Source organism: Syngnathus acus, chromosome 15 (assembly GCF_901709675.1).
Source record: "Syngnathus acus chromosome 15, fSynAcu1.2, whole genome shotgun sequence".
NCBI classification, from domain to species: Eukaryota; Metazoa; Chordata; class Actinopteri; order Syngnathiformes; family Syngnathidae; genus Syngnathus; species Syngnathus acus.
In genome coordinates this window covers 4,776,656-4,804,447 of record NC_051100.1, presented here as the reverse complement: position 1 = coordinate 4,804,447, position 27,792 = coordinate 4,776,656, and the positions used below count along the sequence as shown (strand labels likewise).

The 27,792-nt window shown below is 45.3% G+C and overlaps 2 protein-coding genes across 14 annotated transcripts; one reads left to right on the top strand and one right to left on the bottom strand.

Moving 5' to 3' along the window:
- Nucleotides 1-28: 28 nt before the first annotated feature.
- Nucleotides 29-11,844, bottom strand: LOC119135228 (pleckstrin homology domain-containing family A member 1-like). Of its 7 annotated transcripts, XM_037272687.1 has the most exons (14): nucleotides 11,712-11,844; nucleotides 8,677-8,889; nucleotides 8,233-8,289; nucleotides 8,039-8,084; nucleotides 6,363-6,460; nucleotides 5,936-6,067; nucleotides 5,391-5,531; nucleotides 5,117-5,185; nucleotides 4,660-4,724; nucleotides 4,522-4,585; nucleotides 4,276-4,365; nucleotides 2,968-3,041; nucleotides 2,308-2,382; nucleotides 1,499-1,750 (listed from the first exon to the last, which is right to left on the bottom strand). In XM_037272687.1, the coding sequence occupies exons 2-14, from the start codon at nucleotides 8,815-8,817 to the stop codon at nucleotides 1,744-1,746; spliced, it is 1,059 nt and encodes a 352-aa protein (XP_037128582.1). In that variant the 5' UTR covers nucleotides 8,818-8,889; nucleotides 11,712-11,844; the 3' UTR covers nucleotides 1,499-1,743. The 7 variants fall into 7 exon arrangements, with proteins under 7 accessions (XP_037128580.1, XP_037128579.1, XP_037128582.1 ...); XM_037272685.1 differs by lacking the exons at nucleotides 1,499-1,750; nucleotides 2,308-2,382 and adding an exon at nucleotides 29-1,406; XM_037272689.1 differs by lacking the exon at nucleotides 2,308-2,382.
- Nucleotides 11,261-27,792, top strand: phactr2 (phosphatase and actin regulator 2). Of its 7 annotated transcripts, none has more exons than XM_037272679.1 (14): nucleotides 11,261-11,351; nucleotides 12,626-12,773; nucleotides 20,767-20,952; nucleotides 21,026-21,100; nucleotides 21,214-21,354; nucleotides 21,673-21,948; nucleotides 22,161-22,677; nucleotides 22,754-22,932; nucleotides 23,012-23,168; nucleotides 23,270-23,325; nucleotides 23,676-23,737; nucleotides 23,964-24,101; nucleotides 24,507-24,583; nucleotides 25,129-27,792. In XM_037272679.1, exons 2-14 carry the CDS (start codon nucleotides 12,632-12,634, stop codon nucleotides 25,142-25,144), a joined length of 2,022 nt encoding a protein of 673 aa, XP_037128574.1. In that variant the 5' UTR covers nucleotides 11,261-11,351; nucleotides 12,626-12,631; the 3' UTR covers nucleotides 25,145-27,792. The 7 variants fall into 7 exon arrangements, with proteins under 7 accessions (XP_037128574.1, XP_037128573.1, XP_037128572.1 ...); XM_037272678.1 differs by lacking the exon at nucleotides 11,261-11,351 and adding an exon at nucleotides 12,468-12,538 and having other exon boundaries at nucleotides 12,624-12,773; XM_037272677.1 differs by lacking the exon at nucleotides 11,261-11,351 and having other exon boundaries at nucleotides 12,512-12,773.

The window sequence follows — 27,792 nt, the reverse complement described above, 5'->3', positions numbered from 1 at the left end:
GCACACAAAAAAAAATCAGATTTTTTTGTTTCTTTTCTCAACGCATGTGTAGTGATGCAGGTTATGGTAATCTATCACCATTTTTACTTCCTTATTTTCTGACAAACGCCCAAAAATGACTTAAGCAATTATACAATTAGGCAGAGTTGCAGGTAGTCCCAAAAACAGTCCGGGATCTCTGCTTAACAAATCAAAACAGCGAGCTTAAGAGTGACACTGGTAAAACGAAACCTGGGTTCAATCCAGTGTTAAGAGAGTGTACGAACCACACAGCTTATTCATCCTCAGTCCATTAGAGAGACAGGTTGAGTCCTCTTGTTTTTTTGTGATCCCTAAATGCTCCCTTTTATTCTTGGCACTTAGTGGTCAAAGCGGCACGTCCGTGTGAAGCTAAATGCAGTCTCCAAAACCTTAAAGATACCAAGACCTCTTTTGACAATGACGCCGGACCACTTTGGAACCTTTTTTTTTTTTTCCCCCATGAGAGACATAAAATTAAAATGATTAGTTATTTTACTTGTTTTTATTTACAATTAATAACTAATCAATTATGACATTTCATAAATGATTTAAAAAATAACATGTATAAGTTAATCAATAAGATAATTGTTTAATAAATATTATAGCTTGGTAGGCCAGATTAAAAAAATTGTAGGTTGAATAGCCCCCTCCCCATTATTAAAAAACATACTAGACAAACAGTCCGTTTTTTGTGTGATTAAGTGAAAGAAAAGAAATCTTAGGTATGAAGGTAAGTTCAGGAAAAGACTGAGCTAAAGTGGTCTGACATCACCGTGAAAAGACTCCATAATTCATTTAGCTTGCCAAATAAATATGCCACAGTAAAGAGATGAGCAGATTGACTGCGGGTGAAGACTGGGTCATCTTTGGCACACAAGTTCAGAGGATTACCCAACATTTGAGTGTGTGTGTGTGTGCATGTGTGTGTGTGTGAGCACGGACAGCACCGGAAAGGGAGGAGCTTAAAAGTTCAGCGACGGCCACCTCGTCTCCACAGAAAAGCTTCCTTGTTGGGTCAGCCGTTTGGAAAATCCTGCTCAGACCTCGCTCACCGGCAATTCGGCGTCGTCCAGGTCCAAGGGCGGCTCGGTCACGTGTGGCTCCATGGCGCTCCGCCGGCGCCACGGCGACTCCTCGCCGCACGGGCTCACTTTGCCAGGCGGGTCTCCTGCAGGGAGAGGCGGGCCGGCGTGCGGCTGTGAGCGGGCCGGGGCAGCAGGCTCATGAAGTGCTCGCTGTCCCACGCCAGGCTGCGAGCGTGGACCGCACGCGCCGGCGTCGGCGTCACCCCAATCGGGCTGGCTTGGTGGCGCGGCGGATACGGGCGAGCGAGGGACGGGGGGGCCCGCGGTGCTGCGGTAGAATGTGGAGCGGCCACTGTGCTCCTGCGGAACACAATCCAAAACATACATGCATAAAAATAGTGAATAAGAAGGCACATTTGGGATGTTAATGGTGTTAGAAAAATGAGACCAGCCTGTGAGGCTTGGATGAAGCTTTAGCAGTTTTGGTGCTGCAGGCTGGAGGACGGAGCATTGTTAGAGTGAAGATGGTGGAAGTAGCACAAGTAGTAGTAGCAGAAGAAGAGGAGGGAGTGGAAGGAGTGGAGAGTCAGCGTTTTTTTTTTTAGTTTGGTAGTTGGGACATGTTGAAGAAGAAGAAGGAGGAGGAGGAGGAAGCCTTAGGAGGCTTCGGTGCTCAGCAGCTTGTCGCTCTCAGATTTCAGTCTCTGGAAACACACAGCATACGCGTCAAGACGACGGAGCCAGGCGGCGGTGGCGGCGGGCAGGCAGTTGGGCAAACGCCCTTCACACAAATGCTAAAGTGTCACACGGAAATACACGAGTGCTGCCGAACGTGCGCTTGGGCAGGATTGGGCGGGTAGGTGGGTGACATTTTGTCAGTACAAGTGCAGGTACGTATTGAGATTAGTGCCATTAAGGAACATCACATGTATTCTAGACTTTTAAGAAATATATTCTGCTAGCTGAACTAAAGTATCTATCATAATATCAATTGTGTACACACATTAATTACATGTTCATGTAAATACACTTATTGCACACAGTTCCACAGATTTGTTATAACTTTTGTCATGATTTGGTATCTTAGGGGGGGGGGGGGTCCTCGGTTTTAAGACAGGAGTTGTGCTGGGAACCCAAGACTGCACATGTACAGTACTCATGATGTTAGTCCACAATTAGTGAGAAGGAAGGTGTGGAAGCACAACGAGGTCAACGGTACTGGACGGGAAAAAAGGATGGGAGGCAGGGGAAAAAGACATACAGGCTTCGGACAGGAGGGAGGAGGAGACACAAGCAGGAAGTCACACATCTAAGACAGGTGCACAGCTGCAGCAGGCTGCAGAGAGGACAGAGGGCAAGGAAGGAGGAGGGAGAGAGCGAGAGAGAGAGAAAGGGAGGATGTGAAAGACTCGCGGAGAACAGGAAGAAATCACGTTCAAGTAGCAAGTGTGCGCTGGCGTGTCTGCATTGTTTTGCAGCCAATCATGGCAAGTCAAAAAGAGGCGGGAGGAAGGCGAGTTGATCCGCGGGGGTGAGGGGAGTATGTGGGAGGGGGGGGGGGGGGGGGGTTAAGATCATGTATTGACTTCTTCGGCTGCATGTGCGCGTCATGCTTGTGGCCGAGTCAACTCGGCCAGCAAGCTTGCGTGACTAAACGTAAAGCCAGGAGCATGGAAGAGGCAGCGGGAGGCGTAAGGAGGAAGAGGAGTGCGTTGTTGGGTTATCAGCCATATTCAGGGTGTATTTAGAAAGGGGAGGGAGGGGGGGAGCGTCAGATGCTTCGTGATGAGATCTGATCTGCTCTCGAGGAGGCGGGGCCGGCCAGTGAGTAGAAAACAGCGCTACGGTAAAATCAAAATGTTTTGTTTCACAAGGAAGGGGGGGAACTTTTTTTTTTTTAAACTAAGACGAGCTGACGTACGTGCTGCTGCACTCCCCAATTCGAGACGTATACCTCTGTATACAGGGGTTCGACAGCCGTCTGGCCTGCCGCATCTGCAACAACATAGCGCAAAGCAGGGTTAGAGCAGATGGGCTGTCTGCCCGAGAAAGAGAGGGGGACGAAAAGGATGCGAGATACAGAGAGAGAGAGAGAGAAAGAGGGAGGAAGACAACAGGTGGCCGGGGAGGGAGGTGAAGGGAACAGCTGTGTCACCGCGTCGGGGCACACGTGAAGATACAAAATGGAGGCGGGAACGGAGCAAGCGTCTCTCCTCGCCGGTGACATGGCCGAGGCTCCTTCCGGACGCTCTTGATTATTTACCATATTGGCCCGAATATAAGACGGTGTTTTTTTTTGCATTGACATAAGACTGTAAAAGTGGGGGTCGTCTTACATTCGGGGTCTAGACATTATACCCTTTCACAACGCTAGATGGCGCCATATATCTTCAAAGCGAATGCTGAACTTAACTCCCCAGGCCAAAGCGAACCCCTGTCACGAAGAAGAAAAATAAAAATAGCGGTAGCAGTTTGCATTATTTCATTTCCTTATTCAGATTTGTTTCAAGACTAAAGTTACATTTATACTTTACTTTGATGGTTAATGCCGTTATTGCAATTTTGTTGTTTTATCGCGGTAGATTGGTTTATTTACATTTCAAAACCAGAAGCCATTCATTTACAAATGTGATTACACTTTAGTTTACATATTTAAATGTTCAGATATTAAGATGTGATACAGTTTTTGCATGATTTGAATGAGGCAAAATAACATGCTTTTTCTCTCAAATATATTGTTATAATCATTTGTTTCAGATGGACTGTAATTATTTTCTGTCTAAAAATTAAATTTGGTGTTCAAAAAGTATTTTTTCAAACTCGAGTCTTGAGAAAGAGGGGATCGTCTTATAATCAGGGTCGTCTTATATTCGGGTCAATACGGTAAGTTGAAGTCATGTGGCATGCGGTGAGGGACGTCTAAGAGGTCAGTCACAAGTCATCACATCCGCCGCATGCTCAATACATTTATGTTCGGCGCCTTTTCCATATTCTCACGGCACCAATCGGCTCGTAAAAAAAAAATCATAATTGGGAGGAGGAGGTAAAAATATTTTTCCAATTCATTGATTCCCAAATAGAAATATGATCCAACACTCATCAAACGGTACCACAGCGAGCTGAGCTGATCGCGACCGCTTGTTGATAATAAGAATTATGTGTCAAAGATGTTCCGGGCGTCCCTTCAAGTACAAGAAGATGTTCTGTGGAGCGAGTGAGTGACACGTACTGTAGCAGCGGACCTCCCGGGTCCCCGCTGGGCCACGATGGCCCCCGAGACGGCCTTGATCCAGCTGTGCATCTCCTCAGGACTGTCGGCCTAGGAAATAAAATTTGAACAAAGTGTCAACTTCTGGTAAGCCGCTTTTGGAATATAGTAAGAAAAATAGACTTTCAGGCTACCTTGTATGCATAAATGATATTCTAGTTGAGATCAAGAGGGACATGTGGGTACTAGTTTAACTTGATCCATTACCTGTATGTAAAATGTCCTGGACGTGGTGACTACCTCGAACAGATTGTCGCGCATCATAATGTCACTGCAAATCAGAAACACAGGAAACATCTAGCGTCTCAATCCAGAAGAAGACCAAGAACTTGACTTGTTCGATACCTCTGTTTGCACTCCTGCACTTTGTGAACCTCCTTCAGCGGGATCATCCTGAGCGGCTCTTTCTCCTGAAGGTGGGAGAAGGTTAAATACGATAAAGGCTTTCATTTGCGAGCGCATTGTTCGAAAATCTCGGGCCGGTAATGAGACCGACTCTCGGCAGACAGAGAGTCTGTGTCCTCGGGGCCTCGTGTTATCTCGTCACGACGGGAGTGCACGAGCAAGAGGCTTAGGCTGACAAGAGAGGACTGAGGCCGGAGGGGCGCGAGGCATGACAGGACATGTGAAGGGAGGCCGGCGAAATTCCTCTGACTGCAGATAAAACATGCCGAGACACAGCGCTGCGTGTTTGCCGTTTTTGCCTGCCTCGCACTGCCGAGTGTCACAGATGGAAGAAAAAAAAAAAAAAACCACACACAAGATTCCTGAAGAGCATGTTCTAACTCAAGAGCCAATTTACCAGATCGGACTTGAAGTAGCTCATGGAGTTTTCCTCCAAGAGAAAATATCGCCGTTTCCAGTTCCTCATCTGGTGAAGGGAAAATCAGGTCGTTAGTCCCAAAGTACGTACAGGAAGTGATTGTGTGGGTGCATTAACTGTATTAATGTGTGTGTTGTTTTCATAAAATAATAAAAATAATGCTTAATACTGCAATGAACTTATAATATCACCATCGAGTTATTTGGCTTGCATATGGAAATATGCTTGCTGCAATTTCAATTCAGAAACATACCACGGCGCCTTGCTTGACGCAGTAGCCCGACTTGATGACCGTGTGGTCCTGGGTGGGCCTGCCCAGGAAGTAGGGCAACTGGCTGTGCGAGCGCTGCATGGCCTCACGTTCTGCTCGTTCGGCCCCGTCGCCACCTTCATGCTGCAAAAGTTCGGGAAGTCAGCCGCTTCGAAAAGTCACATTTGGCCTTTTGCATCTGGGACTGGAATACGATAACATAATCCTACTACCCTGTGGTTTGTGTGTCATAGTTGTGCAACAAAATTAACTGATCCTGAATTAATGCCACCTAGGGGACTGGAGTGGAATTGCATCGACAGACACCCTCGGGTCTGTGCTTCGCTAAGAGTCATTAAAGGTTCTTCCATTGTTCTGCTAGCTGTTAAAAATGAGTCGTAAACAAGCAATGACTCAGTGTTTTGTTCACAAAACGTTGAATAAGGTCAGCTTGGGTTTTCCTAATTATAGAACTCAACATCATCTTGCAAAAAGCTGTTTCGTGGCTTGTCGACTGTCTTCATGACGCCGGCGGGGACTTTGTTTACCTGCGTCTGGGTGACGATGGGAACCCCTCCTATGATCTCCGTTTTATACGACACTTGTTTCTTGGGTCCCACGGCATCCAGCAAAGACTTGTTGTTCTCGGAATTCTGCTGACCGTCTGAGGGTTTGGGAACCTGAGCAAAAAAAAAACAGACAGGCCCCAATGATGGAAAACACCCTTTTCCTTGCGTGGCGAATTAAAAGCACAACAAAGCTTTTTTTATCCCTGCACTCGAGACAACTACACAGCATCCTGTCGAGTCATGCTCACTCCTTCTCACCCACTTTTATCATCTCAGTCCCCTGAAGAAATACTAAAGGGCATTTCCTTCTTCATGTGACTTGACAGAAGAAGTAAAACATAAAAGAGGTCCATCCAAAGTGAAAGAAAGGAAACGCACGTCACGTGACACTCTTTGTTTGCCTCACCGTGATCTTGGTGGCTTTATTGAGCGCGTTGACCCAGTCCACCAGGTCCTGCTGATCGTTGGCCTGCAGGAAGATCTTCCTCATCCCAGCATTGATGACTAATGAAGCCAAACACAAAAGTAGCAAGGATTGGGTCAAGCATGTGAGTTGGTATGGAAGTCTGGAAAAGTCTGAGCAATAACTCCCAATGTTGAACAAAATTTGTTCGACTTGGATTTCTCCCGTAATTCTTTGCATTCATGTTTCCCTTTCCTACAAAATTGTCACTGACAACTTTGAGTGCTGTTTGACCGCATCTCTCAAAAAACAACTCAAAACGAATTTTTTTTTTTTTGGTGTACTTGTGCATTAGTCTGCACAATCCAACTGCCTCTGTGCAACCGCCTACTCCTTTCTCAGCATGACAGGCGGGGTGGGGGTGGGGGGGTCAACTTGACTTCAAATAAATATTCAAATGCTTTTCAAATAGAGCTCGTGCATTTTTAGGTCAGATGTCGATTAGCTTGGTGAGCACGGTATTCAGGACATCCCGTCTCAGGGTTGCCCACTGCCATAAGGATGTGCGCGGTGAAACCTTCACTTTCTTCTAAATGTCAACATCTGGTCAGGTAATTGTGCTGGGCTCGAGACCTTGCTCTTTTAAACTCCCCCCCGCGATGCCGTAAATCACCGTGTGAACTGAGCTGCACTCTTGTTGCCCTGTGGATGTGCAGCTCTGTCCGGGCACATGTGGGAGTCTCCCGGTGTGAGTCATCGCCGCAGACTCAAACGTGTGCTGGGAAACGCACCCCCCACCCCCGCCAATGTGTGTCAGCACCAAATACAAAAGGCACACTGTCCCCTCCATTTCTTTGTTCGTTTTGTTAAAAACCACCTGCGAGTGGGACCTCTGTCTGCCGTACAGTATGCGGGCCGGGCCGAGCGAGCTTGTTCGGCATCGCTGCCGGGCCGCACGCATGACGAGGCGGAGCGGCGGGATCCATTGATGGATGCAAAAACATGTCGCCTACAAACGCGCGCTTAAAAATAACTTCTTGCCATCTGTGAATCGGGTTCCGATTTGAATGGCGACATCCTGTCAGAAACTTGGTGAAGCCCACGCACATACACATCCCCATAAGTCTTGTCACAGACGAGCATTTCCTCCGATTGAAGCGTTCGAAAAAGGAGGACGATAAACAATAATGGGAGATTGGAGGCTTGAAGCTACAAACGAGACCTTCTTCACTCTTTAGTTTCGGACTGACCTTATGGCGTTATTAGTGTTTTGTTGTTTGGTGGTGAGTCACCCAACTGCCCAAACACAAGGATAAAAAGTCATTCTTGGAAATGCAGCATTTCCTGTGGAAATGTGAGCGTCTTTACATGTTTCTGGATGGAACAGTGCCTCTGCATTAAAATTAACAGTTGGCCTTGTGCCTTATTAATAAAACGTTTTCAAATGCATCACCGGGAGTTTTATTTGTCCATTTGTGTGGTTGCGGCCTGACAACAATGTGTTAATGGCGATCCTCTGCCAACACTAACCAACAACTCGGCTGCGACGTTGCCACTTCTGCATAACTGTGTGTCGACTATAAACACCCGAGATGCCCTTGCGTTACTTTCCCCGCCTCCAAAGTCATGTCCGCAATGTCTTACAAACCTCAAACGTGTAAGAATAGAAACTTTCTTACCAAAACAGAACTCTGCCTTTGGCCTCAACTTAGTGGCATCGCTGACCTGTACGAGAGCAAAACTCATGTTAGCGTGCATCCAGGAAGCCAGAGAAAATGTAGAGACGATGAAGGAGAAGCTCCAAACCCTGAGACAGCCCAAGTAGGTCACCCCGCTGTCTCAAGTTAGTGTCAAACAAGACGTCTTGGCTCACCTTTGAAATGTAAGTCAGCTTCAGGGAGCCGACGCAATCCGCGCCGACCGGAAGGTTCTGTGGGATCATGACAAGAAACATCAGTGAATTTTTTTTCTGTGATTGTCACTTGAACCTTGTTCAAATTTAAACCTTTACATTCTATAAAAAGAAAGGGAGCCGGTGAATTATTCAAACTTTCCCCAGTGCTACACTGTCTCTGAATACTTCATGCAACAACCGAGCACTTACGCACGCAGCTACGCAAATGCGGCGTAACGACACGGTCGGGTGGCAGCCGTGGCGACGACGGCGAGGTCGAGCCGATCGTCTCCCTCCACTTAACTGATGCGCCGACCTGCTTTTAAAAGACCGTCGCCTAGCAAGACTTCCACGCTGCCTGATGAAAAGCGATAACGGAGGGAAGGCGTGCCTCCTCTGAAGTGCGCTAAGCTAGCACCTTACCTGCGGGTTGTCCATGAACCAGACCAAGCTGCCCTGTTGCGTGTCCAAGATGAAGTAGCGGCGCAGGAACTTGCCGCTGCTCTCGTGCTCCTCGATGTCCAAGAAGCCACAGATGCGGTTCTGCCGGTCCACGTAAGGCATGGCGCCGCCGGGACATTCCCTGGCCTGCCCGGGCCGAAAAAGCTGAGGAGGACGGAGGGCAAACAAGAACTCCTGGGTGAAAAAAAGAAAAAGAGGATGAGGAATTGTCCTTGGCTGTAATTCTTGAAGCCTATTCCTCAGTATTTCTGTGATTGACAGCGAGGGCTCAGTGTGCTGCGAAGGTCACGTGACTCAAAACAAAACCCGCCCCACCCACTTTCTCCCCGTTTTTTTCTTTTCTTCCCGAGTAACACACACACACATTCTCTGTCACATTCTATTCCATCTCCTCCACCCACCCTGGCTTGCTCTTTCTTTTTGCTTTTTTCCCCACTCCCTTTCTATCCCTCTCCTTTTTTTTTCTTCTTCATTGTCGCCATCCCCTCCCAACAAGGTTCTCATCTGATTTGGCAAGCCTCCGGCCGGCCCACTCATTCTCCTCCCACTCTCTCCGACAGCCGAGCACCCAGTCGAGCATGTCGAAAAAGGAGAAAGACGACAACCAAAAAAAGAAAGAAAAAGAAAAAACCCTAGGCGAGTGAGTTTACCCTTACGGGAGTTTGATGCGGAGGGAAGCAGCGAGCACGATTTAACCTGCAGTCATATGACGCACACCTGAATGCTACATGGCACTCACGCAAACTACATTGCCGTGTACAGCGGAAGCCCATAAAAATTGCACAATTTGAAGTCTGACCTACATTCTGAGAAATGCAATGTGGAGGCAGTACACACGTCTCTGGCCCGGCCGATGGGTAAAATACAATAAAACTGAGTCTACTGAGGAATGTCTACAACAATTAATTGGACAGGTATAAATGTTGGATAGTCTCCCCGACGCCACGCCTCGATGCGAAGGCCTTTTGTGTGTGGGCGTCGTGTTTACTGTAAGCGTACTGCGGCTTTAGCCTGTTTAAGCTGCTCGACTACGCGGCTTCTCGGAAAGAAAGGCAGATAAAGACGCTCTTTCTCCGCCGCATTACGAGCACGGTGGCAGTGCGGGCGCATTGGGGTGGGTGGGGGTGTTAACAAAAGGCCCGGTTGTTGGGCGGCACGTAGTCCGGAGCGCTGAGAGCATCTCAGTTAGCAGTCAGGAGAAGATAACCATTTAAGCACAAACACAAGCACTGATTGTTGGGTGGCTGTGAGAGATGCTTCTGGTGAGTAGAGCCTGCAAATGAGGTGGAGAGTGCAGGTTCCGTGTCACAAAAATACATTAACAAAAAATTCCGTGCCAATTGTTTCCCGCCCTCAAGGCAAGTTGAATAGTCAAAATTGTGAGTATTGAGAACTAACTATGCTTTCGGCATGACATGGAATCCAAAAGCAGAAGGGGGAGAGGCCGAGGGAGGTGTTCTTGCGGGGGTGGGCTGCTGGTACAGAAAGCCAACATTTGCTACGCCGAGGCTTTTGTGTCTGGTGTCATGTGGCGGCCAACTGGTCACGTCGGGATGGTGATGGGTCGTTTAGAAAAAAAAAAAAGAAAACTTGAGGCACGAGCTAGCCGGGCACCTTGGCAGAGTCAATGTTTCTGCGTGGAGCCCCTGTTGTTGGGAACAGCTGCTGTGAAGCATGTGAGCTTGCACGTTTCTCGTGGGGCGGCGGTCTGTTGGGTTTGAGAACAGTTACAAGAAGGCGGCACCGCTGGAGTGCACTTGAGGAAGGGAGCTCAACTTAATCAACTTTGGTAGAGTGCTCAAAATGACAAACTTTGGGCAAATGTGTCACTTTCTAACATTGAAAGTGTCATTTGACAAAACGCCACAAAAACAATCAAAGCTCAAGTAAAATCGAAACGCGGACACAGAGAAGTTCTGCCTGCAATGCCATCTGACAACACGCCATGATATCAGAGCCGTAAAGCGACACAAGTGTTACGATGTTGGCATGTGTTGCAGCAAACAACGTCTACGATGAATACACTTCTTGTTAGCACACATTTGTTGTCTGTGCGATACTAAGACGACGCATTTGTTGCGGTCAAGATGGAGCTGCAATTGGAATAGCCAAAGCTAGCGAGGCTAACTGCTATTCTCAGCCACATAACCATTTAACCTTTGCACTCTCAGACATGTGCAGACGTATGAAAACTGTCAGCTCACGTCATTACTTTTTTTAAAAATAGTTTTGCAAATACAAAACATTTTTACCCAATTTTGGTTTTAATACTTGGTACAGAAGAAGCAAATAGCATGTCAGGTTTAAATAAATGTTAAAATTCTTCTTCTGTTTTAATAAATTGCTATTTTTCTTGTTTTGGAGGAGCTTGGAACAGATCAATAACATTCCTGTTTTTCAACGGGTACTATTTTATTTGAGATAGTAATTATGTCGAAAGTGTCGGCGCCGTAAGGACAGCAACGAAAGTGCAGGTGCTTTGGAGCAGGTCAAAGGTCAATTTTCCAACACAGCCGTGGTCACTCCTGTCATCGAATGAGGCACCTCAGCCCGACTAGGTTTGACAAGCTTCGGCCTCCCTCTCTAAAGTCGTCCCAGCCGACCAGTTGGTACCCCTGGGCTCCGTCTAGCACGCGGTTGGTACCACCGTAGGCTACACCGAAAATAAGATACCGATGACACCGACTATGACCTGGGTTAGCCTAACGAGCTAGTTAGCACATATATTAGCAGCAAATGCCTGGAGTTAACCAGGAGAAACGACCATAACATCTTACAAACATTCTTACATCACACAAACGCTGTATTATGGTGCGACGTTAATTAAACGGTGTCTAGATGTGAATTTTACACGTTCACCCGGTCAAGCTAACACTGGCGGGCGTCGAGGCTACGAGGCGTTCCCAGCGACGACCCTCATTCCAAACGGAATTACACACACACAGCTCCGTTCACCGCCAAGTCGGTTACTGTCTTGGCGAGGTCGGCCACCTTACCTAGCCGCAGTGTGTGGCCTCTGTTGCCGACTGGCTGTTGCTGGGGGTCGCCCTTCTCCGCCTCAGCCCATCTCCCATCCAGCAAGCAACACGGAGGAGGAACCCGAGCACCGCAGGCGGCACTCAACGCGGAGGAGCGCCGCAGATCGTAAATAAGTACGATGGGCAACGCTGAGTTTAACGCTTGAAAGCACGGGCTTCTGGGAACGATAACGCGAGGAAAATGATTAGAACAAGGAGATATCGCTCTTAGATTTGTTCGTATGTAAAATACAAAATTTTTCGCGAACCGTCGCGTTATTTCTATTTTGTTACCTTCTCAGAGTGAGAGGTGTTAGCATTAATAATAAACTCTTGTTAGACTCGGCAGACTCCTTTAGCGTGTCGATTTAGTGACATCTGGCGGTCACATTATATATTGACCCATAATTTTTTGACGGGCAGTCAACTCCTGTTGACTTAATCCCTTCCACCCCCCCAACACCTAAAATATATTTCTACAATGTTTTCCATCTAACAAATGAAATCTAACCGAAACAAGAAAACTTGACTCTAGCACTTTACAAAAGCTCGTATTAGGAGACAGTAGTAGGCCCTGGCAAGGATAGCAACCACAATAGTATTTATTCAATTAATTTTGTGACAGTAAATTAAAAATGACGTTAGCCATCATGCTAACAGGTTGCCACTCTGAGGCCACATTTCAAGGCAACCTGCATGCTTGCGAGGGCGTCGACAAACACAGGGAGATACGCACACATACACACACGCTCACACACGTGGACAAACTCACACAGTCAAGTTTGAACAAGCCGAGCAGGAAAGGAAGCTGTGGGCGCTCTAGCCTTCCTGTTTGATCAACCTGGTCTCTTTCTGAGACTTCATTTATTCATTTACTTTATTGCGGGTTCCAGGCCGCCATGGAGGAGGAAGAGGAGGAGGACACTCTTACGGAGCTGAAGGCCTTCACTACTGTGCAACCCCAGCCCAGGTTCCGATCCCACAGCGATACTTCGGGCTTCACCGCCAGAATCCTGTGGCGGCTCAGAGGAGGTCGCACAGGTAGGAAGACACACACACCTCTGTTTTGTTGATCATGTGTCGTGCTGACATCAGGTGTGACGTCGGTCTTATCGAAATGGACCTTGCTATAATTGTTCCTTAAATACGACTTTTGTTTCTTGATCATTCTAATGATTGATTTGTTTTGTGGGATTTTGTTTTCATTGCTGAATTACATCTGACCTTAACTGATGAAACGCTTCACTATTTTACACAGTGTTGATTTTGCACGTTTGCTTGTCTCGCTTAAATGTCACCCTGTTTCACTTCTGCAACCACAAGTGCTGCTGTCCTTACAAGTGTTTCCTACCAGTCTTCTTTAGCATTTCGCCCACGAGGCATTGCGAAATACAACCATTATCTATGCCCAAGTCACATTTATAGGATGTCTTTTCGAATAGAATTATTTCTTGTTATTCATTTTGGGGTCATTTAGACTCGGAAGTCAACCAGCGTCCTACTTTGAAGCTTCTCCTCTATTGTTTATGTGTGTACAACAATATGAAAAGCCTTGTGCATCATCATTAGGGAAGTTGTTTCCACAAATAGTCCAGAAGGAATGATGAGCGGGCTGTCCTCCAAATGGACACTCTATTACGTTCCTCTAATTATACGGGCAGAGAGCAGGAGAGAAATCTAAAAATGGGTTAAAAGTGTGAAATATGACTTGAAATGGCAAATAAAAAAAGAAGAGAGTGGCCAAATTAGATGCAAGTACAATGTGATTAAGGAGGAGGAGGAGGAGGAGGAAAAAATGGAAGAGGGAGGGGCGTGTCGACTCGCTCCTCGAAATAACCCAGATTAGACAGCGTTTGAGTCGACAATAAGCACTTGTTAGATGTGCTCCTTTTTCATTGTGCACAGAGCAGACCTTGCCCCCACACTGCCTGACAAAATAAAATAAGACAAAAAAGTGTGCAGTGTTTGTGTCAAATCCAAACTATCAACGTTATCGCACATTATAAATCCCAAATTATACATTGTAAACATCAACCAATTGCTTTGTGTAGGCATAAAATGCAGGATTACATAGTTTGCATTCAATAGTCTTCAGGAACAAAAGGCTGATGACAATTTCCGCTTTTGTCACGGAACACTGGTGCTACCAGTTAAGGATGCACCTGTTTGCGTAATCTCCATGTGTGTATGTTCATTACGCAACAATCAATGTAATTGCACTGGATAGAAGCCCTACCTTTTGCCGTGACTCTGATCTGTGTACCTGCACTGATTACAAGCGGCCATAAATCATAAATGGCAAACACGCTCCTTTTTTTCTGTTGTTACCTCCCCATTTGCATGTTTTTTTTCGTCACGGTGGGATTTCCGCGCGATAGGGAGCTCGACTCTGGGGAAGCCGACGGGAGAATGAGGACCTGAGATGGAAAGGAACATTAAGTTTTAATGCTCCTTACTAGAGGGAGGCAGGTGGGAGGAGCAAGGAGGGAGGGAGGGAGGGATGGAGGAGGAGGGCGATATGTCGGGAAGAGGCGAGGATCAACTCATACTGCTGATAATATTCCTTGGGTCAAGTCATGGAACATGATGGTGAGTTTCTGTCCACCAGAAGCGTTTGTTATTATTTTCTTTTACACAAATTATCACTATTATCCTCTTAAACATAATTCTATTCATTTTCCAATTTAACAATGTTATGGCATGTGCCGTAATTCTGCAATATTTGTAAGATATAACATTAACGGAGGCTGAAGTCTACATTCACTTAAGCAGGCTTTTTGGTGTCCTCGTTGAGTTGAAATGTTGCGCTGGATTTTTAGTCACTTTTAAGAGCGGTCATTCATTTCAGGTGGGTGTTGCTAGTGGGCATATTGTGTGTGTGTGTGTGTGTTAGAATAACACAAGCAAGTCCTCTGTGGTTGTTTTTGTGGCTTTAGAAGGCAGGCATAAGGTAATGTGATTTCATTTAGACACTCTTGTTAGTTGTTTGTTTACCAGAAGAGGAAAAACAAATCATTCTAAATTGTGTTCATGTGTCTTTAGTAGATTTCATGATGTGAAAATGTGTCGCTTGTTTAATGGGGCCACGTGCGAAAATATGTTTGGCCGTTGTTTTGTTTCTCACGCCCACCTCCTTCCACCCACGGTGATTGTTGGGGACCTTTAAAGAATCAAAAGGCTTTGTTTAAGCGTTCTTTTATTCTCATCTCACGCATGATTCATGTTGTCTGTTTTACGGGACGCGTGAGAAGCGACATTCCAGCGTTACATAAGTAACTAAGGTTCGGTTCAACCGGTCAAGTCAGGACTTTGCACCTGTCAACTTTATTTATTGTGCTTAAAGCAACATACCTGTTGTTTACTTTCATTTTGCCTCTGCATAAAGGAAATATCCGGCTTGCCGTTCTCTGGATGTGACGAACGGATCAGTTTGATTCGTTTAAAAAAATACGTTTTAGCGTAAAACCGTATTTTCAGTGTTGATGGAAGAAATCTCATACAAAGTGTGTCAGGAAAGTTCCAGGACCAAGAAAAACAAAAGAAATCACACCGCTCATGGTTGCGTCATTGTGACAGTGCCCTGAGCATCTGACAGTTCCTGGTCAAGAAAAACAGCTCAAGTCCTGGAACTTTCCTGACCACGCAAAGCGAAGGCCTTTATTCAGCGCCGGTTACCAAACGGCGCTCAGCCACGCTCTGTCGCCGTCTCGTTCTCTATCGTCGGCCCTTCGCTCCGGCTCTCCGACTGCCCGTCTGGCAGGATGTCAGCTATTGATTTAATACAGGCAACATTTTAGCATTATGGCTCATGCCAAACAGTATACAACAAACAGGAGATCGGGTTGCAGGCCCGAGCGGATGGGAAGAGCGAGAGACATGACAGTAACCAGTCCTGTAATACTGCCAAAACACAGCAGGTTAGACTTTAAAAGATAGCCAAAATCATCATGTTGCAAGGAAACAGTGGATACTCGTTATTTGAACGCATTAGATTGTGCCGTGCAAGTTTAATAAATAAGTCAAGGTGGAAGGGGCGGGGTCGGAGGCTCTGAAAAGTAGCACTTAAACAATTATTAGCCCCTTGTTCCGCTGAGGCCACCGTTTAAATATTTGATGACTGCCTTTTTCCCCTCAGCCCTTTCCTCCTCCGGTCAATAAGAAGGTCAGGATCCCTCGGGTGAGAGCTGTTATTTAAAAACACGACGCGGTCCCTAAAAATGTCACCTTGCCGTGCTTTTTATCGGAAGACATGTCCTCTTGACCACAATTGATTTGATGCCAAACTGTCAACCTGTTTTTTTTTTATGTGTGTACTGAAGATTTGAGTTTGAGATCCAAAGATGAGATAAAAGTTCAGAATTGCAGCTTTTATTTCATAGTATTTACATCTAAACGTGTTGTTAAACAAAATGTTTGGCTTGCTGCAAATAGTTTTTTTTTGTGTGTTTGTATTATTGAATTATATGATATTTTGACATAAACAGCTTCAGGGCAAATTCTTTATACTTGCAATGTTTCTTAGCACTAGATGGCACCATTGGTCTTAGCTAAAAGCAAGTTGGAGCGTGGTTGTGCTCTCTGCAAGGTCTCAGCTCACACCCTGTCAACAGTGAAGGCGGAACACTCACGTGCACGCGCAAGCGCGCACACAGGCGACGCTCCTGTTTATTTGCTTTTTATCAGATGGAAGCAGGAGCGTGTGATCAGCCACGCTAGCCACCCTGAGGTCACGCAGCTTCTATAAAGCATTGACTTGTGCTATGACTATTAAAAAAAAAAAAAAAGACCATCAAAGATGAAAATAACCATCTCCACGTTGAATATTCGCTTTGAAAGCAAATAGAATGTGTAAGTGGAACTGTTAGAACACCAGAAATCCCGATATGGGGACATTTAGGTCACGAGTTTGGCTGTTCCTCTTTCAGTTCGTCAGTAAAAGCCTTTATGAGAGAAAACAAACAAGTGTGATTTACTGTACGATGGTGTCTTTGACGTACAAATTCAATATAACTCAAGTTGCTCATATTAAATCATTGTCTCTATTGAAATGCCCCCATCTTGTTCCAACCATTAGGTCACTAAGTCCTTCACCTCCTAGAACAGCTGAACTTTACCTGAGGATCAGAGGGTCTTTATTATGGGACTTACGTATGACGGACTAACAATGCTACTCACTGTAGTGAGAATTGAGGCCACCGGTGGCCATCTTGGGTTGCCACATGAGGTTGAATGTGATTGGTTGATTCTGAAAACAATCTCCAGATAGATTATCGTTTCTACCCCAAATATTGAACTGATTTCAGTTGAGTTATATTGGTCACACGATTATTTTTTTTTTACATGGTGTGCCTTACTTTCTAAGTCACTATATATTTTTAAAAACACTTAATCAAGCTACCCCACAAAATATGCTGTGCCCACTGTCAAATGATGGTGCCTAAAGGTGTCAGCCTTCACCTTTGGGCCCCAACAGCGACTCTAATCTGCATGGAGGAATGAGAAGCATCCACCATAAGAGAGGAGGAGAGCAGGACATGGGCGGGAGGGGAAGTTACGAGCGAGCAGCAATTCAGTGCCGTCAGTCGAGCTAAAAAAAAAAAGAGTTTTCTCCAGGCTAGCGACATGAATTCTCAAGGCGACCGCGCACAGGATTTACTCTGCGATAGGGAGCGAAGATCGCGGGTTAAGGATTGAGGAGGGCACCCTCCTCCACCGGAGCTCCGCCGGTGAAGCCGAACATGGGCCAGACCGCTGTGTCTGCCGTGTCTCACACAGCGAGTGGTGAGTGTTCCCTTTTCCCCCCCTTACCCCCAGTAAGTCAGTGACTTCTCTTTTGTTGTCGTTTTTGAACTTATGCAAGTTTTTGGTTACAATTTTCACCCATGCACAACTTTTAAGATCGCTTAAATGCGTCAAAATGAAGTTTAAACTCGGCCCTTACGTCATTTGTTTAGTTCAATGTGACACCGCTTGCGTGGACGCCCGTGGAATTGTTTACAAAAAAAAAAATCGGCTCTTCCTTTTTGTCATGAACCGTGTTTAATAAAGCTTGTGTTGACTGAACGTTTGTTGTTAAGCGAACACAGCACATTCATTATCTTTGGCTCCTTATCAAAGAACACAAACAAGACCGGAGAGGTTCACTTGTGCACCATGTGGAAGCTGATCTCAGTACAGTAGCATCTGCATGGAGGAACCAGTTGGACTTGACCGACTCTTTTCAAAGGTCTTGCGGCTCCTTCACCGGAAACGTAGCCAAGTATTCAGCTGTGCCAAAACACAGGTAGAAATATTGACCGATTTGAACCGACAGTTCTCAATTGCATATGCACGAATCGACTGGGCCTTTGGCCTATAAATCACACAATATTCATGTGTCAATCAAAGATGTTAAAAGTCGCTGTGGACGAGCGGTCGGTCACATACGCCTCACACTTGTGAGGTTTTGAGTTTGAATCCTGGCTCTGGATTTCCTCTGTGTGGAATATGCATGTTTTACTTGCGCTTACGTGGGTTGTCATTAGTTAACCTCACGCCCCACCACAAGATGGCAAATGTTTCAAACTGGAAAAGGTAAAAAAAAGTCTTATTACAAGCAAAGATCATTAGCCAAATAGATATGATGCCCCTAAAAATTTGTAAGGGCCACCATATAGTTCCGCCCCTGTCAGCAACCAAACACTGAATTAAATAGAAAATAATGAATATCATTTTAGGCTTCTTTATAGAATTTTTTAAGATGTTTACATTTTTTTCCTGACAGCTTAGTCCATTCACAACTGCTCTTGAAAAGCATCAACCGACTTGCAACCTGAGTCGCTAGATAAACTGTGGCTTCATTGTACGGTAAGGCGGGCTCGGGGCTTGTCGCATATTTCTCCTTTGAGAATTCCATAGGTGATTTGTTTCATTCTAGATTGCCTCTAATTACGCCTGGCAATAGAAACTCATACAAAGGAAAGAAAGCCCTGCAGTGTTTGCATAAGCTTCTTTATAGCCTGCATGCTTATCAAAAACTAAACACGCTGTCAATTTTATGGGAGTATTTGGTATCCAGGGAGCGCTTACACTGAATAAACTTCTCCTTTCTTGTTTGGTAATGTACTCGCACCGTTGCGTAACCATCTTGCGACATTCTTAAAACGCTTCATCTATGTAACCAAGAGGAAAGGGAAGTGATTTGTTGTCATTCAGTTACAGTTTTTGGCACGTACACGCTAGCGTGGACTTGATTCACACTTGAAGGTTTTTGGAAAATGCAAGTTGAAGTTGAAGGCGATTTTATTGTATGAGGAAGGATGAAAAGCGTTCACGTTCCTCCTGTGACCTACTTTTTCTTTGCATAATAGCGTTTTATACGCTTTCCCATCTTCTAGCCTTCTTCCTGTTTGTCACGCGTGGTCCTTGCACGCGGAGGAAGGAAGCCTCTCCCTTTCCTCGTCGTCCTCGTCCTCGTCCTCATCAGCACATGTTCCTGTTCAAATCTTTTTCAATTACCTCATTTTATTTTGAGGGCTATCTTGAGCTCAGAAACACACTGAAATTTGTGATTCTTGTAGAATTTAGTAGACATGTCTATCATGAATAGGCCTACAAAAAAGTCCCAAGAAGCAGTGTGTGGAAAACTCCAAGAAGTCAGCCATTTTGTTTTTTTCTCCCCAGGTGTTATTCAAAAATGAGCTAGAATTTTTTTCCATTGGCTTCTGAATTTGAAATATACATAGAATGTACTCAAGGAATGGAACTGCAAAATATTTGAATCTTTAAAAATATGTGTTTTGGAGGACCCCACAAATTAGCTAATTCATTCATGCAAAGACTAATAACGAATAGGGATTCTCAAAGTGCTGATTACGTTTTTTTTACTGATCCTCTTGATGTCTGGCCAATTTTAGAAGTGACCAAGCACATTTAGCAAATAATTACTTGATTGAAATAGTTTTTTTCCATTCCCTTGTAATTAGCACTACTGCCAACTAGAGGACTGGAGTGCAACATTCTAGCCTAGTTTTCACATCACTTAATCCTCATTCACTATCTGCGTACTAATAAAGCTTTCCCTGTAATCTAACCTCTGTCAGCACTTTTCATTTTTTCAGAGTTAACATTGACAAGCACAATTTGGTTTGCTGCATAATCCGGCGTGCAATGATTTCACTTTGCAGCATCTGTTGTGCTTCAAGTTGGGCCTGTGAACGCTCATCGCACACACACACACACACACACACACACACACACACACACACACACACACACACACACACACACACACACACACACACACGCATGGTCGCATGCGTACACACAAATATCACTTCCCGACTCAGCCATGTGGCGACGTTTGCGAGTCATCTGCTTCAAAGTGGCACGCCCCCTCAGTTGTGAAATCCGCTGTGAAATGGTGCTGTCGAGTCAGCAGTTGTAAAAAAAAAAAAAGATGGGAGCGAGCCGCTTTGACGGACATTTAATTTAAGGCATTTTGAAATGGCTGGAAGCTGCTTTGCCTTTTTTTGTGCTTTCCAGTCATCGCCTTTGTTGGCCAAATTAATTTCAAATAATGAAATTAACTATAAAAAAATAACTTTCATTAAAATAATGCATTGTACTTACACATTTTAACTTCTAAAAATATTGATTTTCTTTTTTCTTAAAAAAAAACCATTTAACATCTAATCCACAAATGACCAGGCCCGTTTGAAACTTGACCATCCACGTTCTTCAGCAATATAAAGTGTACGAATGCCAAAAATGAACGTCTGGGGAGTGGCCCAAGCTCTGCCGTCTACTTTTCATGTCTTCATTAATTGCCCTTTAATTGCCACGTTGTGCATGTGGTTGCACACGCTCTACTCTGTCATTATCTCCTCCCTCGCTTTATTCCACTGCCAGTTGTCTGAATCACTTTGGGGGTTTTTACAGTTTTTATTGTTTTCCTCCTAGTGCAATTTGAATAAAATGACATCTTTCCTTTCGTAATATTAATATAATATAAAAACAAAATCACTGATGAGTTTTGTCCTTATGTTCTGTCCAGTTGATGGTTTGGAGAAATCGTCATCACTGGCCAGCTGCGACATGGTGGCGGACGGCGGTTCCGACGGCCACGGTGTGCCCGTCTCACGGCAGCAGCGAGGCAAGCTGTCCAGTCTAGGGAGACTCTTCAAACCCTGGAAATGGAGGAAGAAGAAGAGCAGCGACAGATTCCAGGATCTCTCCAAAGGTGAGGTCTTATGCGGCTTTGCATCTTCAGGCAGCCCGACGACCTTTGACCTTTGAGTCGTTGCTTTGTGCAGTTTTGGAGAGAAAAATCTCAACAAGACAAACGAGAGAGGAGCTCATCAAGAAAGGAGTGCTCGTCTCCGAACAAGGTTTGTCGACGTTGCTGTTAGCGCCACCTACAGGACTGGAGTCCGGTCAACTTGTTGCGCAACATTGGCGAAGATCTGCAAAATGAACTAAAGCGGATTTTTTCTTCATACAGACGAGCCCGTCTGTAGGGAAAACCAGAATGGTCATGCCACATCTAGCATGTCACCGGAGCAGGTCAAAGTTGAGATTGAAACTAAACTGACCCAACCTGCCGACCCGACTCCTGGTCCTGACAGCACAGAGGACAAAACAGGTGACTTTTTATATTACGTCTACATTTGGGTCTTGTGTGTGTTTGTGTTAGCACTGAAGCTAACCTGACGAAGTTGGGGCAGTACCAGTAAATTTTTGGGCTTCTTTCGTTGACGCTCTTCAATTATTTTTCTCTGGTTGGCAATTTCCCCTTTTCACTTTGTCATCCTTGCCATGGTTCTGTTGTGGCATCACAAAAGAAACTCTTCCGGTGTTTATTTCATACACAATCTGAGAGGTTTAAATCTCACCCTTCACCTGTCCTCTGCCTTTCCACAACTCACTGCTTGTCCATTTGCATCTCTTAATATACATTCAGTCTCAACCGTCCCTGTGACCCGCTCAGAGACACGCAACACTAAACCCGTCGCCCGGGCGACTCAGGCCCGACCGCGGGAAGCCCAAGCTCGAAAGCATCACAGCGCCGCTGCGCCCGCCTCCTCCAAGCCTGCGGGTGGCGCCGCTGGCACGGCCAGGCACAGCAGGGATGCTTCCTCTGGCGCTAAAAAGAGCACCAAAGCAGCCGGAAAGTCGGCCTCTGCGGCGCAAGCTAAAACTAACTCGCGGAGCTCTAACAACAGTAGTCGCGCCATCGGTAAGTTTGGCTGCTTTGATTTTCTCGCATGCCTGCATGCAAATGGACGCACTCCGCCATGGTTTCATTGGACTTTTTCCATCGTTTGAATCTGTATCCCATTTATTTTTTTATTTAATTTGATCAGTATTGATGACCTCAACTGGCTTAGGCCATGTGCGTAGGATTCGCTTCATTCTTTTGGGGGGTTGTTTTTCTTTTTCGCTTTCCAGCCAAGTCCTCTCATCCGAAGAAGACGCAAGGCAGTTCAGCCAAAGTCACCACGACCACCTCTCACCCCACCATCCCCCCTCGCTCTCGTCTACCCAAGGACGCCGAAGCGCAGAGCACAGGCGCCGACACGCGGACCGGCCGGAAAGCCGAAGCTAATTCTCAGAAGGCTTCTGCGGAGGTTCCCAGTCAGCCGGAGGAAGTCAACTCCTCCGAGGCTCACGGGAGCTCTGGTCAAGTTCCCCCCCCCGAAGTTGAGGAGGCTCCCGTCGGTTCCCAAGCCGCACCGGAGGACAAAGCCCCGTCGGCAGAATCTTCGGCGAGCCAAGAAAACCCCGCAGAGGCGTCCCCCGTGCCCGCCGTCCACTCCCACCACGTCAACACTTCCACAGAGGACACTTCCTTCAGAGAAGGGGATGCCCAGGGCGACGCCCAGCAGGAGAAAGAACTGAGGATGGGAGGGGAGGGAGGAGAGGCGCAAGAGGAAAACGGAGAACCTGCTGAGGACACACATTGCAGGTAAAACCATCACTGGAATCTTTTTTTTAAATTTTTATTCCGGTTTTGTGCTTACATGCGTCCTTTGTCGCGATGGCAGCCCTGCTAATGCGGACACCATCAAGCCGCAGGGCCTCAGCGTGAGCATCCACCAGATCGAGGTGACGGTGATCCCCGACCGGCCGAGCGAGAGCCAAGCCAGCGACTCGGACTCGGACGGACCCATTCTGTACCGCGATGACGAGGAGGAAGAGGAGGAGGACGAATACCTCAACAGTAGGCCACTACCTCTATCATTACGCTTGGCAAAATGTCTGACGGTTTGATTTGACCGAGCCGGCATCTTTCCCCAAAGGCTCTCTGGCCAGCAAAATCCGGCGGCGGGACACCCTCAACATCAAACTGGGCAACCGTCCCAGCAAGAGGGAGCTGGAGGAGAAAAATATACTGCCGCGCAGCTCCGAGACGGAGAGACACGAGCTCCGCCAGCAGATCGGTTCCAAGCTCGTCAGGTGGGCGGGCGAGTGTGACGGACGCACCTGATTTATCCGAGGAGAAACTAAGTCGCATGTATGTCCAGTCAATCTGTTTGAAAGAAGATTTCTCATTTCAGGCGTTTGAGTCAAAGACCAACCACAGAGGAGCTGGAGCAACGGAACATCCTCCGACGTAGGTCAACAAAACATCATCGGGTCTTGATTTAAAACTGCCACAAGGGGGCAGCAAATCACGACATAAAGCGTCTTCATTTTAACAAGTGCATTGGTGCTTATTGCTATTGTGACAGAAAGTTAAAAAAAAAAAAAAGACTTTGACTCTGATGCTATCCGGCTAGCACATTTTTATATTCCACATTTTGTCTGCATCTCATTTGCCTTGGTTTGCCAGCGTCGACGCAATCGCGAGTGTCTTCATATCTGCCGGAATGCTTTTAATAAGATCCAGATCACCTCTGGTATAAATAGAAGTACAAATCCAAGTAGGTGTGAAATAACCACACTGCGTTTGTCTCTGTGCAGAAAAGAACGAAGACGAGGAGCACGAGGCCAAGCAGGAGATTAAACGAAAACTCTCCAGAAAGGTGAGACAATAAAGTCAGGATGTGCAAACTCTTTGGAATAATTTGGTGAGCTAAGGCCCCATTTCCTACCCTTATGCTGAGTGCCAAGCAGAGTAGAAATGGGTCCCATTTTTATAGTCTGTGGTATGACCCGGCCGGGGTTTGAACCCACAACCTTCCAGTCTCAGGGCGGACACTCTACCACTAGGCCGGTGAACGTGATGAGTAAAATTGTCCTTTTGTGCAGCTCAGCGTGCGGCCAACGGTAGCAGAGCTGATCGCTCGGAGAATCCTGCGTTTTAACGAGTACGTGGAAGTCACAGACGCCAAGGACTACGACCGGCGGGCCGACAAGCCCTGGACGCGACTCACACCTGCTGATAAGGTGAGCTAAGCCCACAACTATTTTCTATCAAACCTCTACAAAAACGATTGTTTAAGCCTTCTCTCATTTATTACAGCTCACCAAAAGCAAATCCCAGCATTGTTTGGTATTTGAAGGGTTATTAAAGGCGTCAAGCCTGCCCTCTGCTGCTCAAATCAAGTACTACATTAACCAGCTTGTCCTCAAAGCATACCCCCAGCCAAATTTGCCTACTAAAAATGATCAAACTTTTGCTTTTCGTTGGACACTCGGCAAGATCGGGAGTTGAATCGCGGCAACTCGAGTGGGAATGTGCATTAGGTCGGCCGATGGACGAGGCCGGTAAACGGGGAAAGTGGTGACTAAGTGCTCCGCCGAGCTTTTCATTTGCGTTCAGTGTTGTGTTGTTGTGTGTCCGCGGTATAGGCGGCCATCCGCAAGGAACTCAACGAGTTCAAGAGCAAGGAGATGGAGGTGCACGAGAACAGCAAACATTTTACCAGGTACACTCGAATGGAATCTCCACTACTGTAATTGCAGCTATTAGCTCTGTGAACTCTATGTTCCAACTGAAACATTTAAAAGCAGGGTACAACGAATTTCATTTCCCCTTCAATATGTGTGGAAATGCTGAGAGGTACTAGCATGGCAATTTATATTAATCATATATTTTTGTTTTACATTACTGATTAATAATATTTTTTTTTGCTGAATTAATTAAATTAAATTGTAATACCCAATTTTTATAATCTATTTGACTTAATTGCTCATTTCATTTTTAATTTCCTTAAATTTTCTAATTAAATGATTCCTAATTTTTAATAAATTTTATTTATTCAAAAATATATATGATGTTTTTCCAAGTGTTTCAAACAAAAACCTAGATTATTTTAATAATGTCAGCGCACTCACCCGTATGGCTGTTGGAAAGAAAACGTTCAAGAATTTATTTAAGACTTTAGAAAATGTTTTGTTTAAATGTAATCACAGCTTGCATTTTCATATATCTCGCCATATAACATTTTCAAATATCTGCATGGCTTTTCAGATTCCACCGGCCTTAACGTGAACTGGACGTCAAGCATCAAAAGAGGAAAAGTCCACCAGGCCATCCTACCTGCTGCTGTTCTTCAGTCCGAGCGAGCGCTCTTCTACCCTCTTTGTACTTCCTCGCACCGTAACAACAAACACAGGTTTGTCTTAAGGGGCCGGGGCCCTTTGTGTGGCCCACCCGTGGAACTTTGTTGCACATACTGTACCTATACTCGGAAAAGTGGTGGCTCGTTAAGAGTGATTTATTTATTACGGCGTGCGAAGAGGACTTGCTGGAATATGTTTTTTGTTTTTCTTGTCACTCTGAGAGGTGTAAAATGGAGCGTTATTACCGGTATGAATGTGGCTCAAGGGAACAATAATTTCATCGCGAAACATATGATACTGTATGTTCCGACTGCCAACCGATGGACCATCAGGAGCTGTTGTCATGTGATGGGGCCACTAGAGGGCATTATGTCATAATCACATTAGCCGCTTGCCTGGGATGCCATAGAGCCAAGTACCACGAGACCTCAGTTGAGTTAAATAAGTGCTTCAAAAAAAAAAATCCCTCAAGTGCTCAAAATGTTCTTTCAAATTTGCACTTTTTAAGCTTTCAAATTTCTTTCAATCCTTTTAGTTTTATTCATAGCTCGTCTTGGTGCCAAAAAGCTATTAACCTTACAAAAAGCGGCACCAAAGCAGCTCGCCACCAACTAGCGTTCTTTTCCATGACCATTTCTGAAAACATTTTTTATTTCCATCTAATGTTTGCTCCCCCTGAGCAGTTTGGCCTCTATTTCTATCTATCTAAGCGGCGGCTCGCTCAGTTGAAAACGTATGCCATGCAGTTTACATCTTTAAAATTGCTATTTTTGAGTCTTTTTATAACACGCTATTAAATGAGAGACCGCGGTAAGGAGGCAGACATGGCGGCTAAGATTTGGATAAGATTTGCATAATGCATTAAAAAAAAGAAAATCCTCATTTTATTGGCACTTTGTTGCAGTCCAATGAAATTATCCTTATTTTGTAAGTTTCTGCACGGGCCTTCTGGCTATCTTCTATCAAACACATTAAAAATCTAAATTATGTCTCTACGCTATGCTGCTTGCATCCCTAGAATAAACAATTGTCAAGTTACGATGTGCTATTAAAAGCGAGACGGCGGTCTGGAGGTGGACATAGCCGCTAAAATGAGTATTTTTAGTAAAAAATTTAATTGTTAGCATTAAGTTAACTAGCTTGTTCTGTCTTTTACGCTAGGCTAAGCATAGCTAAAACCAAAGTTAGTTTTTCAACTTCAAATTGTGAATTACTATAAGTAAAGCAAAAGTATTAAATGGTAAAGTGGCCTTCCGACTATTTGCGTAGACAACCAATATCTGATCAATTATTGTGCTTTTGCGTTTACATGGATTCCAAGAATAATTTCTCACCGCTTGAACATATTTGGCATGAGCAAACCTCACCCATGTGCAAACAAATTCTTGAATATCTCAAAAGCAGTCAAATACAAAGTTTCTGTCATGTTCCGCTTGCGTCGTAGCGTTATTAAACGTGATTGACAGTCTCTTGCACAAAGGCGTGCGTGTGTGTGTGCGTGTGTGTGTGTTTTGTTGCTGCTTCATTGTATGTACACATAACCTAAAATCATGTACAGTCTAACAGTATTCTTTCTTTACCATATGTATGATGTACTGTATATTGATTATTTTGTACAGAATGTATATGGAGCACGTGCATACACAGAATCAATTTTATGCCGCAATACAGCTATGGTGTAAATGTTTTAAACTATTCACATGTTTGTCTTTCTTTAATGGGGCTAATGTGGTGCTGTTTGGTTGATTAGCGCTCAATTGCGTCTGAGTTACTCACTTTGGTTTAAGTTAAAGGACAAAGCCATAAGCTCAAGCTCAACGTCCTTAACGGCCACTGTCGATTAAACGGGCCAACAGCTTGTTAAATCTCTTCCGCTTCAAGTGACCTTGTTAGCCAGCTCGCTGACGTTAGAGCGGTGGCGCGACCAGCAGAAAACGAGCGTGGGATCGTTGTACAGTCGAGACTCCAAAGCGGAATGTGAATTCTAAGTGCAAATTCCTTTTCACATCGAAAGTATTGAGAAGTTTTGTTTTTCTCAAACTAAGTTAACTTTTAAATTGCATTTTGAATGTTTATTATCATTTTCATGAATTTGGGGGGGTTTAAAAAAATACCCAGGTGATGAAACCAAGAATGATGAATGTCAACGTATCCGACATCGTAAACACACTCACATTGAATTTACAGTGTCTAAGCAGTCCGTCTCCTCGGGGGAGTCAGCAGGGCCGTAAAATACCCAACAGTAAAATGAGTTTGGTTCTGAGATGACAAGGTAGTTTCCACCCTGGAGGTGTCGGCCACAGTCAGGTCGTTATCGCAAATGAGAGAGCAAGCAAATGAATCGCTAAGCCGCTCTGAAGCTGATTAGGAGTCACGACGTGTGGCGTGCTTCTTTTTGCACCGCTCCTCCTCATTATTTCTTGCAGATGAATGAATAGTACTTTGCAGTTTTTACAAAGTGGCAGTCCTTTGTCTGTTTTTGTACATGTAGCGGTCAGACAATGCTATATTTATATTGCGTTTGTATTTTCCCCTATGTGCATTCATTGAAAATAAATTATTTATTTCATTA

Bases quoted from the DNA above. Each gene is read 5' to 3' on its own strand.
- LOC119135228 (XM_037272684.1), bottom strand. From the start codon at position 8,817: ATGCCTTACGTGGACCGGCAGAACCGCATCTGTGGCTTCTTGGACATC. The intron at 8,085-8,232 runs GTGAGCCAAGAC...GCTCTCGTACAG, and splicing joins AGCTGACTTACATTTCAAAG to GTCAGCGATGCCACTAAGTT. The intron at 6,461-8,038 runs GTAAGAAAGTTT...TGGCTTCATTAG, and splicing joins AAAGGCAGAGTTCTGTTTTG to TCATCAATGCTGGGATGAGG.
- phactr2 (XM_037272679.1), top strand. From the start codon at position 12,632: ATGGAGGAGGAAGAGGAGGAGGACACTCTTACGGAGCTGAAGGCCTTC. The intron at 21,949-22,160 runs GTAAGTTTGGCT...TTCGCTTTCCAG, and splicing joins CAACAGTAGTCGCGCCATCG to CCAAGTCCTCTCATCCGAAG. The intron at 22,678-22,753 runs GTAAAACCATCA...TTGTCGCGATGG, and splicing joins GCTGAGGACACACATTGCAG to CAGCCCTGCTAATGCGGACA.